Source organism: Podarcis gaigeae (assembly GCF_964106915.1).
Source record: "Podarcis gaigeae genome assembly, chromosome: 16".
Classification (NCBI taxonomy): Eukaryota; Metazoa; Chordata; class Lepidosauria; order Squamata; family Lacertidae; genus Podarcis; species Podarcis gaigeae.
In genome coordinates this window covers 10,888,776-10,904,878 of record NC_139693.1, presented here as the reverse complement: position 1 = coordinate 10,904,878, position 16,103 = coordinate 10,888,776, and the positions used below count along the sequence as shown (strand labels likewise).

At 51.6% G+C, this 16,103-nt stretch overlaps 1 protein-coding gene and 1 long non-coding RNA gene across 3 annotated transcripts in view; one reads left to right on the top strand and one right to left on the bottom strand.

The window, feature by feature from the left end:
- The window catches only part of CNIH2 (cornichon family AMPA receptor auxiliary protein 2), a 124,305-nt gene extending 116,627 nt beyond the window's left edge, over positions 1 to 7,678 (bottom strand). For both annotated transcript variants that reach the window (XR_014558684.1, XM_083716167.1), the window contains exon 1: positions 7,285 to 7,678. Coding sequence is in view for 1 of the 2 variants with exons in the window: in XM_083716167.1 (XP_083572293.1) it covers positions 7,285 to 7,365 (81 nt within the window). In the remaining variant the exon portion in view is untranslated. The remainder of the gene's footprint in view (positions 1 to 7,284) is intronic.
- A 1,219-nt stretch (positions 7,679 to 8,897) lies between these two features.
- Positions 8,898 to 13,964, top strand: LOC310833529. The gene is made up of 4 exons (XR_014558752.1): positions 8,898 to 9,128; positions 11,032 to 12,088; positions 13,052 to 13,587; positions 13,737 to 13,964. It is a non-coding gene; the product is annotated as an uncharacterized lncRNA (long non-coding RNA).
- The last annotated feature ends 2,139 nt before the right edge of the window (positions 13,965 to 16,103 follow it).

The window sequence follows — 16,103 nt, the reverse complement described above, 5'->3', positions numbered from 1 at the left end:
GTTTTTTATTGATAATTTCAACACCGCTTGCGACCCATTTGGAGGTTTTACTACTATCAAGTAATGTATAAAGCTTCTTAAATAAAATAAAAACAAACATTTCACTCTTCCTTTCATATTTCTTTCTACACCCAAGAAGAGAAGGTTTTTAAAGAAATCTGCAGAGCTGAGACATAAGAGGGAGAGATATCAGCATGCTGGAGGGAACCTCGAGGACTGAAGGAATGAAAAGAAATATTTAAACAACGGGGGCAACACATCCTCAAAACACCCCAAAGCACCCTCATCACTCACAGCATGGGGGGGGGTAGAAGACTGAAAACTAGAGAGGTGGGGGAAACATGCTGGACTAGGACCCGGGAGTCCCGAGTTCCAGTTTCCACATATCCAAACGATCTTAGGCCAATCGCCATCTCTCAGTCTAACCTACCTCACAAGGTCGCTCTAAGGATAACTAGGAGGGGTGAGAACCATACCTATCACCTTGAGGGCCTTGAGGGAAAGGTGAGACACAAATATTGTAATAACAAAAATGTTTGAGCTTATAGCATCCTGCAGGCAGCGGAGGCTGGTTCATAAGGGCCGGTCCGTTCAGTCTGCCCTGGGCCAGCCCCCACCTGCCTGCCCCCTTAGAATCACAGAATTGGAGATTTGGAAGGGACCCCCCTGCCCCACAAAGTGCAGGAATCTTTTGCCCCATTGTCCAGAGGGTGGGCACTGTCTGTCACCTTCCTCTTCCTCAGTGTTGCCCCTTGAAGAACTCAACAGGGAGGGAGAGAAAGGGAGGGACTCCGCCTGTCACTAGCTCTGGCTCCGCCCCCTTTTGGGCTCCCCTGCCCTCTGCCCCACCAACCCCAATGGGCACTAGCAGCAATGCGGCTTGGCAGGAACCCCAAGCAGAGGGGCTCTTTCTAGGAGGAAAGAACACACCTCAACCTGCTTCCCGCAGACAATGTAAAAAATGGAAATAAAGAAAACGGGGATTGACGGGGAAAGATGCAGATTAGTGAGCTACCTGCACACCTGCAAAAACCCTTAAATATTCTGGCAACGACTGTAGAGTGCAGGCTTCAAAGCTACCCAAATAAGGAAGACGTTTAGAACACATCCTCCGCCCACCCAAGAATCACGGGAACTGTAGTTTGCATCCCTCGCAGAGCTCCAGTTCCCAGCACCCCCTTAACAAACTCCAGTTCCCAGGGTCCTTTGGGGGGGGAGGCAAGGGCGGGCAGGATGTGCTCCAAATGCATGATGTGTATTTGAAACGTAAGGATTTCCCCTACCTACTCATGAGGACTAGGAGCTTAAGGTGGCAGCGAACGCTACTAGGCAGCCATTACTGCTTCCGTGGCTTAAAAGTTCAATGTGTGAGTGAAGGAAGCAAGTGTTTTTGAAGTGGCAAAGGTGTGTACACACGCCCCATGTGTGGGGGGGTACCAATTGGATTGAGGAGGGGGTGTCTCGTCCATAAGCAGATATCCTTTCCCCGCCTCCCCCCTTTGTTGCCTTATCTGGCCTGCGAAGCAGCCCTCGCTTTCTGTTTCAGAAGCTGAAATCCGGCTTTTCTGGGAGTGAACCAGAGAATGTGAGTCGTCTTCCCTGACCCTGTGGCTTGCGGTGAGCCAACTCGCTTGACTCCCAGGGCTCGCAAATCCCGAGAGGCAGACTTTGCAAGGATGGAGAGGAAAAGGAGAGCCCCCGCAGCCTGGTAAACAGGACACTTGCTCTCAACACCAAGCCAGCCGAGCACATGGCTTTTTTGTTTCTCCCCCTGCAACGTCCGCCAAGCCTCCCCCTTACCGGTGGGTCTAAGGCAAATGTATTGTAAAGAAGCGTGCAGAGGGCTGCGCCCACCACCGCTGCCGCCACCGCTTTATAATTCATTCCCAGACCACGGCACAGATTGCCGCAACTGGCATGTCACCGCGACCCGATGCTCCTCAAAATGAGAAACCCAGCCTCGCACATCGTGTACTCTGAGATGGAGTCCCTCCACAGTAATCGCAGATGGGTGGAAAGAGATAGGCGCACATAGGAGAGGCAGACCAGCAGTTCCACTGATCCCAGAATTCAAAGGTCCTTTTTCTATTTTTCTTAACGGAGACGGCAGGTCGTCAGCCTCAAAGCTTTTGCATGCCCAGCTAGCTGTCATCCCCAGCTTCACACACGAGGCTCCAAACAGTTCCTGCTTCAACGGGGGGTCGGGGGAGAGTGGGATAGTCTGGGTTGGGGAACCTGTGGCCATTCGGATGTGGCTGGACTCGAACCTGCACCAGCCTCAACCAGCACAGCCAATGGTCAGGGATGAGAGCTGGTGCACTGTTAGTGGGTAGAGTGTCGGGTCAGGACCAGGGTTCGAATCCCCCATTCAGCCATGAACAAAGCTCACGGGGTGACCTTGGAGTCAAGCACTGGCTATCAGCCTAATCTACCTCGCAGGGCTGTTGTGGGGAGAACCGTGCAAGCCAGCCCTGTGCTCCATGCAGAACTGGGGAAGGGGGTTATATTAAATGAATAAATGTCCCAGGAATAAATTGGTCAGAAGACTCGCCTGTGTTGCAACCCCACACACCCAACACACCTTATGCTTTCGGTTCTGCGGAAACAATTGATTTGGCTTACACAAATCACACAAGGCTTGAAGTTCGAAAAGCCCTGTCAGTCTCATCGGCAAACACAGGATGGAACACAACAGAGAGGTGTGTCTTATATACAAGGTTAGATTCTGTGACCTTTCAGCCCCCTGTTGTCTATTAGGAACGAAATTGCTTGCTTAGAAACGCGGGAAGTTGCCTTAAGGCTTCATCTAGTCCAGTACTGCCAACTCTGGCTGGCAGTGGCTCTCTAAGGCAGAGAGAGAGAGAGAGGTCTTCTTCGTCATCTTTCCACTGGAGAGGCCGGTGACTGAATCTGGGATGTTCTGCATGGAGGGCAGTTCTGCTCCCTCCCCCTTAGCAACAGACGGAGATGCTTTGTAATGAGCCAAAACACTGGTCTGTCTAGCTCAGTACTGTTTACACTGACTGGCAGCAGCTCTCCGGGGTTTCAGGCAGGGGGCTCTCCCACCCCTAGCTGAATGGGCTGTGGCTTGAACCTGGGACCTGAAAGCAGATGCTCTACTGCTGCACTACAGGCCTTCCCTTGGTGGAAAAAACAAATGCACTCTGCACATGCTCAGTTACCCTTGAAACATCTTGCACAGGAAATTTCTACAGCGCAGTTCTGAGTTAAGCTCCCTCTCCAAACATCCTCAGTGAGGGGATGGACGGATGGACCAAAGGTGCTCTGAACATGCTTGATTGCACTTTTGCATTTCAAATTAAGCCTGGCTATGACTTTAAAGTGATGCCAATCAGCTGTGCATAATATACCTGAGCGTAGGAGGCAAAGACAGAGAGGAGGGTGGACTGGGATGCCATATTGGGGACGGCACACCTGATGCACTTGGTGTAATTTCATCTGAGAGAATCCGGTGATGTCGTGGAAGGCCTTCTCAAATGCAGCGGGGGGTTGGGGGGTGGGCTGGGCTTACCACATTCTGAAGTGTATTAAATAACCCCCACTTTTATCTAAGGAGAACACCAAGCCTCTTACAAGAACATTTAGTCCAGAATCTGAAATCACCTAACCACATCACTGCCCACCCACCACACAATTCCATGCACACAAGCACAGAACGAAATCCTGACCACCTTTAAGCAGCCCCTAACATGACGGAACGGGACGCGGGTGGCGCTGTGGGTTAAACCACAGAGCCTAGGACTTGCCGATCAGAAGGTCGGCGGTTCGAATCCCCACGACGGGGTGAGCTCCCGTTGCTCGGTCCCTGCTCCTGCCAAACTAGCAGTTCGAAAGCACGTCAAAGTGCAAATAGATAAATAGGTACCGCTCCGGCGGGAAGGTAAACGGCGTTTCCATGCGCTGCTCTGGTTCGCTAGAAGCGGCTTAGTCATGCTGGCCACATGACCCGGAAGCTGTACGCCGGCTCCCTCGGCCAATAAAGCGAGATGAGTGCCGCAACCCCAGAGTTGGTCACGACTGGACCTAATGGTCAGGGGTCCCCTTTAACATGACGGAAGGGAGGCTACTCTGGTAGGGCGAAAGGGGGCACAGCCCCACCTCCTGTACGAACATAGGAAGTTGCCTTATTATATACCATGCCAACCATTGATCCATATAGTTCAGGATTGCCTACACTGACTGGCAGCAGCTCTCCTGAGTTTCGGGCAGGGATACTCCCATTTCTACCTGGAGAAGTAGGGAATCAAACCTGGATTTTGCATGCAAAACAGGTGCTCTACCACTAAGCTATGGCCCTTTCCTTTCCCCTCCCATGTTAATGTTTATTAATCCCCCGCAAAGCAGCTATGGCCCTTTCCTGAGCCTGCTCTCAGCCTACCTTCTTTCTTACAGCCAGAGGGTGGCCTGGACTGTCAGCTTCCTCCTCCTCCCCCCTTAGTCTCAGCGTTGCCCCTTGTATTATTCAGCAGGAAGGAGGAGGGTGGGGGGCAAAACTAGACTCAGCTGGCTCTGCCTGCCATTGCCTCTGGCGCCACCTGCTGGCGGGCTCCCTGCCTGCTGCCCAATCAGCCCCAATGGCAAGCAGACACCCCCTGGGGGCTGCCTCCATCCCCAGGCCACTCTGGTAGGGCATAAGATGACTGATGAAGCTTGAAGCTCCTGACGGAGGTAACCGGACTGTGCTACGTGGTCTTATGCACCAGAGCTGTGGAAGGGTTTCCGCAGGGCGCTCTGTTCTAAACCGCACATATCAGGATTCCTTGCCACGACTTGTCATTTGTGAGTCTCATTTCCCAAACTATTCCCTAACCTTTCAACGCATTGTTAATAATAAACAACCCCGCACCCCGACTTATCGATGCCAACGAAGGTGTGTTTGTGTGTGGGTGTGCATGGGTGTGTGGGTGGGGGAAGAACGCATCCAGCGAGCAGAAGAAGGGAGAGGGAGACACAGGGCTGCAGCAGCCAAGGGGTTAAAAGACAGTAGCATCCGGATTATTAGTAGGGAGCATCATTTTGTAAACATATGTAGTTTCCATGGCAACCAGAGCCAGGTTCCTTGGTTACGGATGGAGGGTGGGGAGGGGGAGAGAGAGAGGGGAAAGCAAAATTAGGAGGGGAAGGATGGAACAGAGGGAGGAAAGTGTGTGTGTGTGTGTGTGTGTGTGTTCCTCTCCCCCCCCCCTTTTCTTTTCTGGGATTCCTGGAAGCGTCACAGAAAAGGAAGGAAGGAACAAAAAAACGGGGGGGGGGGTAGAGAGAGGACAGAGAGTCAGGTCGTCCCAGAAAAAAGCACATGAGGAATACAAACGGATAGATAACCAAAGCTATTTTAATACGAACCTCCCCTATTTTCTGTCCGACTCTTCAGGCAGAGAAAAATGCAATAATAGGGAGAACTGTGTGGGGAGGGGGTGGTGGCGAGGATACTGAGCCCCACAAGAAAAAAAAAAGTGTATATTCCACCACCACCAATCCCAAAAAATTCTTCTACCCTACTCACCACTGTCTTCCTTCTTCCTCTTTAACAAAAAAATAACAATGGAATGGGCAAAATTGAGAGGAAGGGTGTTCAATATCAAGTCAGAGGTGCAGTCGTGTGTGAGGTGCAGTTCTCCCCAGCCACAAAAAAAACCCCCATACCTTAATAACTACAGGGAGAGCAAAGAAGATGAAGGAAGGGGAAAGAAACAGCAGGTAGTGGCTGGATTGAGCGAAAGTAGGATCTGCTGGCTTCTGAAATCTTCTCCCACTGTCCCCCTAAATGAGATTCTTTGCCCGGTAACAGCACCCCCTCCCCCCAAAAAAGAGTATCAATTTCCTCCAATAGGCCCAGAAATAATGCTGGATTTTGTAGCACAGAAACACTCGCTCCTGGCATACAAGATGCCGCCTGTCCGACTTCCAAACCCATGAAAATCTCTAGTGCCATGTTTACGGACCCCCAAACGCAGAGGGATCTCTACCTACCACACCTTGTCCCCACCCATCCAAATAAATGCCCCCCCCCACTGTTCGGTTTTCTCATCCACATGCTCCCCTCTTTTCAGAAACCCACCCGCGTTCCAGCAGGGAGCAAGAAAGAAACCCCACAAACCGTCCCGCAAACCCACAAACCAGATTTGCAGATAAGGCAGCTGTTCACAGTGCCCCACATTTGGGGGGGGGGCTATTTCTTTGGCTTTTAACCACATTGTCCAGGACCCCTTGCTATTGCCCACCTGAACCATCTACCCCCCTTGCTTTGTGACCCCAGCACCCACTATTTGAGATCAAGCAATTGCTGCCACCCCCATCCCCAAACCTTCTGGGCAACAGCCACTGGGCAACAGCCTTACGGAGTTTAACCCCCCTCTACTTCCTTCCAGACGGCAGACGGCTGGCTCTGGGTTCAAGGGACTGGGGAAGAAGACATGTAGCCAAGCAGGAATTGGGTGAAAACATCACTGCCCCACCACCAACCCTTTTGGAGGTGAGCGCTCCCAACTTCCCCATCACCAAGCCTCCCTATGGGGTTTCCTCCAGCCCCATCTTCACTTTCTCCAATCTCCCCCCACTGCCATCTATCGCCCCCCAACACACTGCCTGCCTGTGCTCCCCCCATTCCATTCCCTAGCCCTCCACTGCTTATCCCTTTTAATTGCCCCATCTTGACCCCTCTCTCACCCCAATTGCCTCCCTACTCCCCCACCCCACTGCCTGCCCCACTGGAAAACTCTGCTGTCTCATATCACCCCCAACACAGTTTGGCAGCTGCTGCCCCCTTCTTTGAGTCCCATTGAGGAGTCCCCTGCCCTCACCTCCCTAATCCCATTTACTCCCTCAATGCCCCCCTCCAGTTTCCTGATCTCTCCACCCCTATTTCCCCCACTATTCCCCCCATTTTTGACAACATCCCAACCAACCGCTCATTCCGCACTTGCAGCCCCACTGCCTCATTCCCTCCCCAGAGACCCTGCTTCCTTCCTCCCCCCCCCCACCCTGGGGTACCCCAGATGTTCCCCTCCATGCACCCCCAGCCCGTCACAGAGCCCCCCCCCTGCTTGGATCTGCCTTAGCCCCCAGGTGCATTTAAATGCCCCCCTTGCTGCCCTACTTGTAACCTCCCACCCCATTCCTGTTGCCTATAAATGCCCCCCACCCCATCCTGCCCCGCTTGGAACATCCCCCCACGCCACAGCCCTCCCCACACACCCAGCCCAGCTCTTCACCCCCCACCCCACATGTCCCCCCTTCCAGGGTGGGGGGAAGCCGACGACTCACATGCCAGATGACGAAGAAGATGAGCGAAGCGCAGAGGACCAGGGTGAGCATGTAGCAGAAGGCGGCAAAGGTGAAGGCCATGGCGGGGCGGAGGGGGGGCGCCGTCGGTGGTGGTCCCAGTAGCGGCGGTGCTGTCGAAGGAGGGGGCGGCCCGCGACCTCCCCCCACTTTGGCAACCTCCTCCTCCCTCCCCCACCCCCCGCCCCGAAGGCAGCAAAGGCGGGCGCGCAGCTACTCCGCCATGGGGCAGAGCGGCAGGCGAGGAAGGTGCGAGGAGGCGGCTAGAGGAGCTGCTGCTGCTGCGAGGTCCGCGACGACGCCCCCTTCATCCTGCTCCTTCGCCGCCGTCTGCCGGGAGAGGGAGAGCGAGGCGCCCTCGCCGAGGAGGAGGAGGAGCTGCAAGCGGCGGCGGGAAGGGAGCGGGGCGGCGCCACCGAAGAGAGTTTCCTTGGCGGGGCTGCTTCTACCTGGAGGAGCTGCTGTTGGAAAAGGACGGCGGGCGGGGAGGAGGGAGATGCCCCAGGAAGGGTGCGCGTCCCGCTCTCCCCCTGGGTTGGTGGGGGGGGGGGTAAGAGGGAGAGTCCCCTGCTCGGCTCCCAAGGAAGAAGGAGCACGTGGCGGAGCTGCGCTGGTGGGGGAAGGCGCCCGGAGAGGAGGAGGAGGAGCGAGGGAGCCTCGTGGGGCTCCAGTCGGAATAAGGCAGCGGTGGTGCAGTGGTTAGAGCATAGGAACCAACTCCAAGGGGCCGGGGTCTCCCCAATAAAATAGTTGAGCATTGCCATTCAAGTGGCGCGCGTGCGTGCGTGTGTGTGTGTCGTGTGATTGATGGTGCGGGACAGGGCTTACTTGCCATACCAGATTTTCTTGGCACTCCTGGGCTAGAGCATTGCGGGAGGACCGCGGAGAGAACAGGGTTGGGGTCCCCGCCCTCCTCAGCCTTCCATCTTGCGCCTTGCCTTCCCCGCCACTCTTTCAGTTTAACCTACCTCGCAGGGTTGTTGTTGTTGTGGGGATTAAATGAGATGGGGAGGCGGAATGGGAGAAGAACCACGTGCCAAGCCAGCCTTGAGCACCTTGGAGGAGTGGGGAAAGGGAAAGGAAAGCAGAATATGAATGCAAGCATTAAATAAACAACAGCCCTGTGAGGCAGGCTAGGCTGAGAAACAAGCGCCTGGCCAAGTGTCACTCATTGAATTTCGCGGTGGAGCGGGGATTTGAACCCTGGTCTCCGGCGTCCCAGCCCAGCTCCTTAACCACTACACTTTTACACGGGGTGAAGGATTTCATACAGTAGCGTGGAGGTAATTAAAGGGGTCTTTCCCCTGCCCTTCGACACTATACATGTAGAGAGATATATATATAGGACCCGCTTTTCAAAGTTCTTTTAATGTTGTGTTTTATACCGTAACCCGCCCTGGGACCTTGGGTAATAATAATAAATGATGCGTAAAAGGAGATGTTATGGCTGCGGTGCTGCGTTCAAAGGGGTCGAGTCTGCAGAGTGTGCGCGCGTGTGAAAAGGGGGCGTGGCTGTCGGCGATCGTTCGTGGGCGTCAAATGTGAGTCGGAGGAGGCGTGGCTCTGGGTGTCTGAAAGGGGGCGTGGCTTAGGGGGCGCTGCATACAGGCGCGTGTGAAAACACCGAAGGGAATGTGGTTGCGCGCCAGTGTGTGGAAGCGAGTGTGGAAGAGGTCGTGGTTGTCCATATGGGGGCGGGGGCATGATACCGTATACACAAGCATACATTGAGCAGTAGCCCATCATGTTACATCTACTTAAGTGTAGCCACTTTGGAATAAAAGCACACTGCTCATTTAGGCCCATTCATTTCAGTGGCTCTGCTTGTGAGAACTTAGTTGGAATCCGCACTTCCCCATTTATTGCTCTGAGCCCCGGAAAGTTTTATGTAGTGGCTAACAAATATAGATGATAAATGCATATTACAAAAATGAGAGGGGGGAGGAAGGAAATTGGAGAGAGGTGTGACTGTGTGGATGCATGAGGGGCTTGTACGTGCATCAGTGGCGTAGCGTGGGTTGTCAGCACCCGGGGCAAGGCAAGTAATTTGTGCCCCCTAACCCATGGATTTGCGCCCCCTAACCCGTGGATTTGCGCCCCCTAACCCTAACCCCCAGATGTTGCGCCCGGTGCGGCCGGCCCCCCCTACACCCCCCATGCTACGCCACTGGCGTGCATAGAGGAGAGCGAGGGGGCAACTGGCTTGCCTACACGCCACACGCTTAAAGCACATGGCTCCCCACCACCAAATAAACTGGGAACTGTCGTTCGCTAAGGGTGCTGGGAATTGTAGTTCCGTGAGGAATAAGCTGCTGTTCCGAGGATTCTGTCTGTGTTTTAAATGCATTGCAGAGCTGTGTGTGTATGTGTGCATAAGACAGACAGACAGACCGACCGACAGGGGAGAATGGGGCACATATCCTGTCAGGAAAGAGTGAATGGAAAAGGCTTGTGTAGGTGTGTGGATTATGAGGGGGAAAACATGAAAGGGAAATGTGAGGAAGGAGTGTGTTTGTGCTACGATGTACCAGGTTCTTCTTCACACCTCATTCTTCTCTTTCCCGCCCAAATCCATTCCTATGTCTCCTCCTGCCTCTCACCCGTATTTTCAGTCAGCTCCCTCACGGTTTCCTCGCAACGTCTCTCTCATATATGCAGTTGTTTCTTTCGTCTCTCTCTTATGGATGCAGTTCTTTCTTTCACTTGCAAGCCCCCCCCCCTCTCTCTCTCTCTCTCACACACACACACACACACACTCAGTGCCTTCACCACAGGCAGGACGTGTGAACAGACAAGGGTTGGGGTGGAAAACAAGAGAGGGGTGTGTTTGTGTGTGTAAGAATCGCACGGGGTCTCCGTGTGAAGGAAAAGGGAGCAGAATGGGAGGCCAGGGCAGCTCCATTTTGGTGTGCATGGACACACTTGTGTAAAAACATGAGGGAGAAAGTGTTGTGGCTGGCAGGGAGGGAGGGAGGGAGGGAAAGAGGTGCAACTGATTGACAGAAGTGCAGTGTGTGAAAGGAATGTGTGGTGTGTCAGGACCGAAAGATGTTATGAGAACCCTTTTTTTTAGTCAACAAATTTTTAATCCAACAAATATGTATGCGTAACATAGGTACATGGCGTGTTTTATTCAAGAATTCCTACATAGAAGTGTCTTTTGTAAGGTACAAGGGCAGCCAACATGATGCTGACTGGATGCTGTTGGACTAAAACTCCCACCAGCCCCAGCCAGCACAACCAGTGGGGATGGTAGCTTATTTAGGGGTAAACTACAGTTCCCGGGATTGTCAGGAGGAAATAATGTGTGTTCAGTATATGGAGTGTCCGCAGCCCTGGTCACTGTGTCTGTCTCTCTGTGTGTCCTTTCCCCCCATAACTCTTAAAAAAGACAGACGGCTCTTAATATACACATTCAGAGCTTCTTTCCTCACATGCTGATGAAATCTGACAAAATGTTCTATTCTGTCAGAAGCATCGATCAGTTGTCAACAGGAGCTGCCAAAGCAAGCTGTTGGATCCCTTTTTGGAGATTTGTGTTTTTTTTAATGGGGTGGTAGTGTCTGAGTGTTTGTGCACCGCCCCCCCTCCTTCAACAGAACTTTAATAATGCATGGTATTCTAATTAAGATTATTGCTCCAATGAATCAGTGGGTAGTTACACACAATAATGAATATTTTATTCATTTAAGTTGTGATTGGAATGTGTGTGCCTGTGTGTCTCTCAAGGATATTCCAGGCTCCTTCCTGAACGTTTATATTCCATTCTAAACAAAAGACAAAAGCCTTCTCCTACCACAGTTTAAAATTCCAAATCACAACTTTTTAAAGTGGAGGCAGCTTTAAGAGGTATGTGGTATAGTGGTTAGAGCACTGGACTCACAACCCCAACTTTGACCTGGGTTCAAATCTGCATCCAGCCCATGATCGTGGGCCATTCACTGTACATCAGCCTAACCTACCTCACAGGGTTGTTGTGAGGATAACATGGGGAAGGGGGAGCCATGTACACCACCTTAAGCACCTTGAATGAAAGGTGGGGGTATAAATATTATAATAACTGAGGGCTCCTTCAAGATGCAGTTCTTTATTCCATTTATACCCCATCTTTGGAGCTCAAGGGTGTTCTCTCCATACCCACGTCTTTTACCCTTCAATCTTCCCAAAATTCTTGTGAGGTAGGTTAGGCAGAGAGTTGGTGCCTGGCCTGGGATCACCCAATGAGCTTTGTGGCTGAGCGGGGATTTGAACCCAGGTCTCCCTAATCCTATTTTTACCATTCCAGCCACCTGCCTCAGAACCAGGGTGATGCTATCGCCACATTTTAATAAATGGGGATGAAGCTTATTTCAGGGAGGCCATTTTGGTTCTGGTGTGTTGCAGTAAAAAAGAATGGGAAATAGTAATGCAAGAGGGCTATCCCCTGCAGCAGGCATGTCCAACAGGTAGATCGTGATCTATTGGTAGATCACTGGACATCTGTGGTAGATCACTGGTTGATCACTGGCTCCCCCCAAAGAAGCCCAACAACTTTGGCTCCCCTAAAAAAAGCCCTCCCTCCCTCCTAAAAGAACCTCAACAACTTTGACCTGAACCCCCAAAAAGGGGGTAGATCACTGTCAGTTTTTAACTCTGTGAGTAGATCGCAGTCCCTTGGGAGTTGGCCATCCCTGCTCTACAGTAATGTGCAGCAGCTTCTGCATTTCACTCGTACCTTCTCACACTTCTTTCCAGTACCAGGTTTCTAGAGAACGTTTGGACAAGACCCCATGGCCTCTCTCCTTCAGTGAGTCACTCCTTTACAGCAAGCCTTGCTTCAGCCTTTGCAACTGGAACCTCAGCGTTCCTGAGGACTAGAAACCTGCTTTGAAAAACAAAATACCCAGCCATACCAACCATTGGTGCCAGCCTTGCAGCACTCGATTATATCAAAAAGCTACATTTACAGCTTGGGTCCAGGATACCTGAAAGATTATATACCCAATCGATCACTGTGTGCAGTAGGAGAAGGCTTCTGGCAGATATCATCTTTTGATATAGGAATTGGGCCTGTGTTGTGTTGTGTTGTGTTGTGTTGTGTTGTGTGGTAGCTACCCCTTTGGAGCTCCCTCCCATTAATTATGGTCTCTCTTGCCATTCCAGCAGCTGCTGAAGACCTTTTAACAAGCCTTTTAATGTAAGATCTTTCCCGGTCTGCATCTGTACAGTTCTGGGATTGTTTCGAAGGTGTTTGCTGCCCTGGACTCCTTCAGGAGGAAGGACCAGATGTAAACTTAAATAATAACAATAGAACCTCCCTCTTTTAAAGGCTTAGAAATGGATTCAGATTTTCTGCATGTGTGGGTTCAGATATTGCAAATGTTTCATCACAATAACAACAGCACTAATATAAATATTGGTTTGGGTGGTACACATGTGCATTTAGCTTTATTAAATGATTGACTAGCTGCAAGTGATCCAAATTAAGTCAGCCAGAAAAATGCCCTAATCAGTTGACAGGCCAGGGAGGTGGCGTAGGGCACACACAAGAAGATGCAGTTTTCGGCACATAACATACCTTACAAAAACATCAGCTCTAAACCCCATGCAAATCCCTGGAATCTGGGCTTTGTACTCTGGAGGCTTTGTCTACTTGTTGTTGTTGTTGTTGTTGTTCAATTTGTCAGGAACACATTGGGGCTCCCCCCCCCCACCTTCCCCCAAATCCCTCAGTATTGTTAATTCAATTTTGAGCTGTTCTTTCACGCAGGTTTTAAAGGAACTAATCCCATCTCTTGGATTACACGATGCAAGAACAACATCGAGATCCACCCACCAGCCCCTTCCTCCCTGCCCAGAGCGCCAAAGTGAGGTAAGAACCTTAGGGAAACAGCAGTCGCTGTGTGATCCTGGCTTTAAGACCATGTCACTAACCGAAAAGCGATGGGGTTGGGGGAGAGGAGGCTCGGTTTAGGTTGCCCAGGCAACTGAAATCCTCGACTTTGCAACCTTTATAATCTCACAGGCTTTGTTCATCCAGCCAAGTTCGTGCGGATGCATCCGATGTAAACAATGGTGGCTGGTGTGTCATGGGGACTTGTGGGGCAGAAGGCAGGGAGCCCCAAAGCAGGTGGAGCCAGAGCCAAGGACAGGCAGAGCCAGCTAATTCTAGCATTGCTCACAGCCTCCTCTTCGCTGAGCAATACAAGGGGCAACACTAAGACTAAGGAGGAGGAGGAAGGCGGCAGGCAGGACCCACCATCTTAGGGACTCCGGTTTCTGTAGGGTTTACTCCTTAGCAGTGGCGTAGCGTGGGTTGTCAGCACCCAGGGCAAGGCAAGTAATTTGCGCCCCCTAACCCGTGGATTTGCGCCCCCTAACCCCCAGATGTTGCGCCCGGTGCGGCCGCCCCCCCCTGCACCCCCCACGCTACGCCACTGCTCCTTAGCCCAGAGGTTTTCAACCTTTTTGAGTCCACGGCTCCCTTGAATAACTACATTCTTCCTGCGGCACCCCTGTGGGGCTCAGGAGCCCAGTTATGTCACCCCTTGCCTGTAATGCTGGCAGTCTCTCATCCTTTTTTGAACACCCTTCCCTTGTACAGTTTCCTCAGTCTCCTCTCACCTCTTATTGGGAGTCCTCTGGGTAGCAGCTGTTGCTGTTGCTGCTGCTGCCGCCTCTGGTCTCTGATTGTAAAGGTAGAGGGACCCCTGACCATTAGGTCCAGTCGTGACTGACTCTGGGGTTGCGGCACTCATCTCGCTTTATTGGCCGAGGGAGCCGGCGTACAGCTTCCGGGTCATGTGGCCAGCATGACTAAGCCACTTCTGGCAAACCAGAGCAGCGCACAGAAACACCATTTACCTTCCCGCCGGAGCGGTCCCATTATCTACTTGCACTTTGACATGCTTTCGAACGGCTAGGTTGACAGGAGCTGGGACCGAGCAACGGGAGCTCACCCCGTCGCGGGGATTCGAACCGCCAATCTTCTGATCAGCAAGTCCTAGGCTCTATGGTTTAACCCACAGCGCCACCCACGTCCCTGTCTCTGATCTTACCCCACACCAAAGAGATGTGTTGTTGTGTTCAGTGGTCTGTGTTTGCCTGAGCTTGAGTCTGGACTAAGGAATCTCAGCTCCTGTGTTCTGATTTGATACATTATGTCCAATCACAGAACATTTCAGGATTTGGGCCTCTTCCATTGGCCCTTGAAGTCGTGATTTGCAGCTTGGAAGTTTAGTCAGCCAATCACATTATGAGTGGGAGTGGCCCAGGCTTTCAGAAATGTATATAAGTGGTTGCTTTGCCCATTTCCCAGTTATGTAGTTCAATAAAGGCTCTTGCTGTTATCACTGTGTCTTGCCTTGTGGGAAGCCACCTGCACTTCACGTGCCTCATACTGTCCATTCCCAACAGCAACGGCTGGAGGACTGGCTGGCTGAGTTCCCTTGCCTGCCTGCCTGCCTGCCTGCTTGCTTACTCTGAGGCTGCCTCACCTTCTGGCAGCCAGCACCCTCTGCCCAGCCCCAGAGGCCCTATCCCCTTTGGAGCTTGTAGCCAGGGCCACTGCAACAAAGAGCTGTGCAAGCCTTGGGGAGGCAGAGATATGAGATGGCATCAGAAGAGGGAGGGAAAAAGAGACAGAGGCCAGTGTTGCCTGTGGCACCCCTGACCATCATTCAAGGCACCCCAGGGTGCCACAGCACACTGGTTGAAAACAACTGCTTTAGCCTTTTCTTCTCCCAAAGATATCTCGCAAGAGTCAGAGTTTTCCTTTTCCTAGATGGGCTACCTTCCCAGCCCCATCTGCCCCCACTTCCCTCTACCTTATTGGGCACCACATTGACTACTCTATAAAGAGTATCATGCTTCCCATCTGTATTCTTCTCTCAAGTGTCCAAAGCACTTCTCATGCCCAGGAGATGTTGTGCAGCAACACTTTCAGAGCCAAAGGTTCCCCAGCCCTGATAAGCACTGTGCCTGTTGATAACAGTAGTTATATTGCTTTCAATCTTTCTAGTTTTGTTGCCATTAACATCCATAGCAGCTTCACTTATTTCATGGAAAATCTGCTGGGACTCTCGTAGCACCTTTACTTTTTTTAAAAAAAACAGCCAATGCTCTGGAACGTTATGCAGATACATAAGCACTGGCACTCAAGAGAACTGCTTATTAGCGCATATTACAGTATTCATTAGGGAACAACTAAAGTAGCAGTGCAGGGATGCGGGTGGCGCTGTGGGTAAAACCTCAGTGCCTAGGGCAGTGTTTTTCAACCACTGTTGAAAAGATGTTGCCTGGTGTGCCGTGGGAAAAATTCGAAAGATTTAAAAATAAAGTATTTTATAATTTTTCATATTTCTGTTTACTATTTCATAATAAAGTAATTATAAAATACTTTCTTGGTGGTTATTTGATTCCTATTCAAGAGAATTACTTTATATATAGTCACTATAGAGGCACAGAGTTAAATTTTTTCTAAATTTTCTAATGGTGGTGTGCCTTGTGATTTTTTTCATGAAACAAGTGTGCCTTTGCCCAAAAAAGGTTGAAAAACACTGGCCTAGGGCTTGCCGATCGCATGGTCGGCGGTTCCCCCGCGGCGGGGTGTGTTCCCGTCTTTCGGTCCCAGCTCCTGCCAACCTAGCAGTTCGAAAGCACCCTTAAGTGCAAGTAGATAAATAGGTATCGCTTTATAGCGGGAAGGTAACCGGCGTTTCCGTGTGCTGCGCTGGTGCTGGCTCGCCAGAGCAGCTTCATCACGCTGGCCACGTGACCCGGAAGTGTCTCCGGACGGCGCTGGCCCCCGGCCTCTTAAGTGA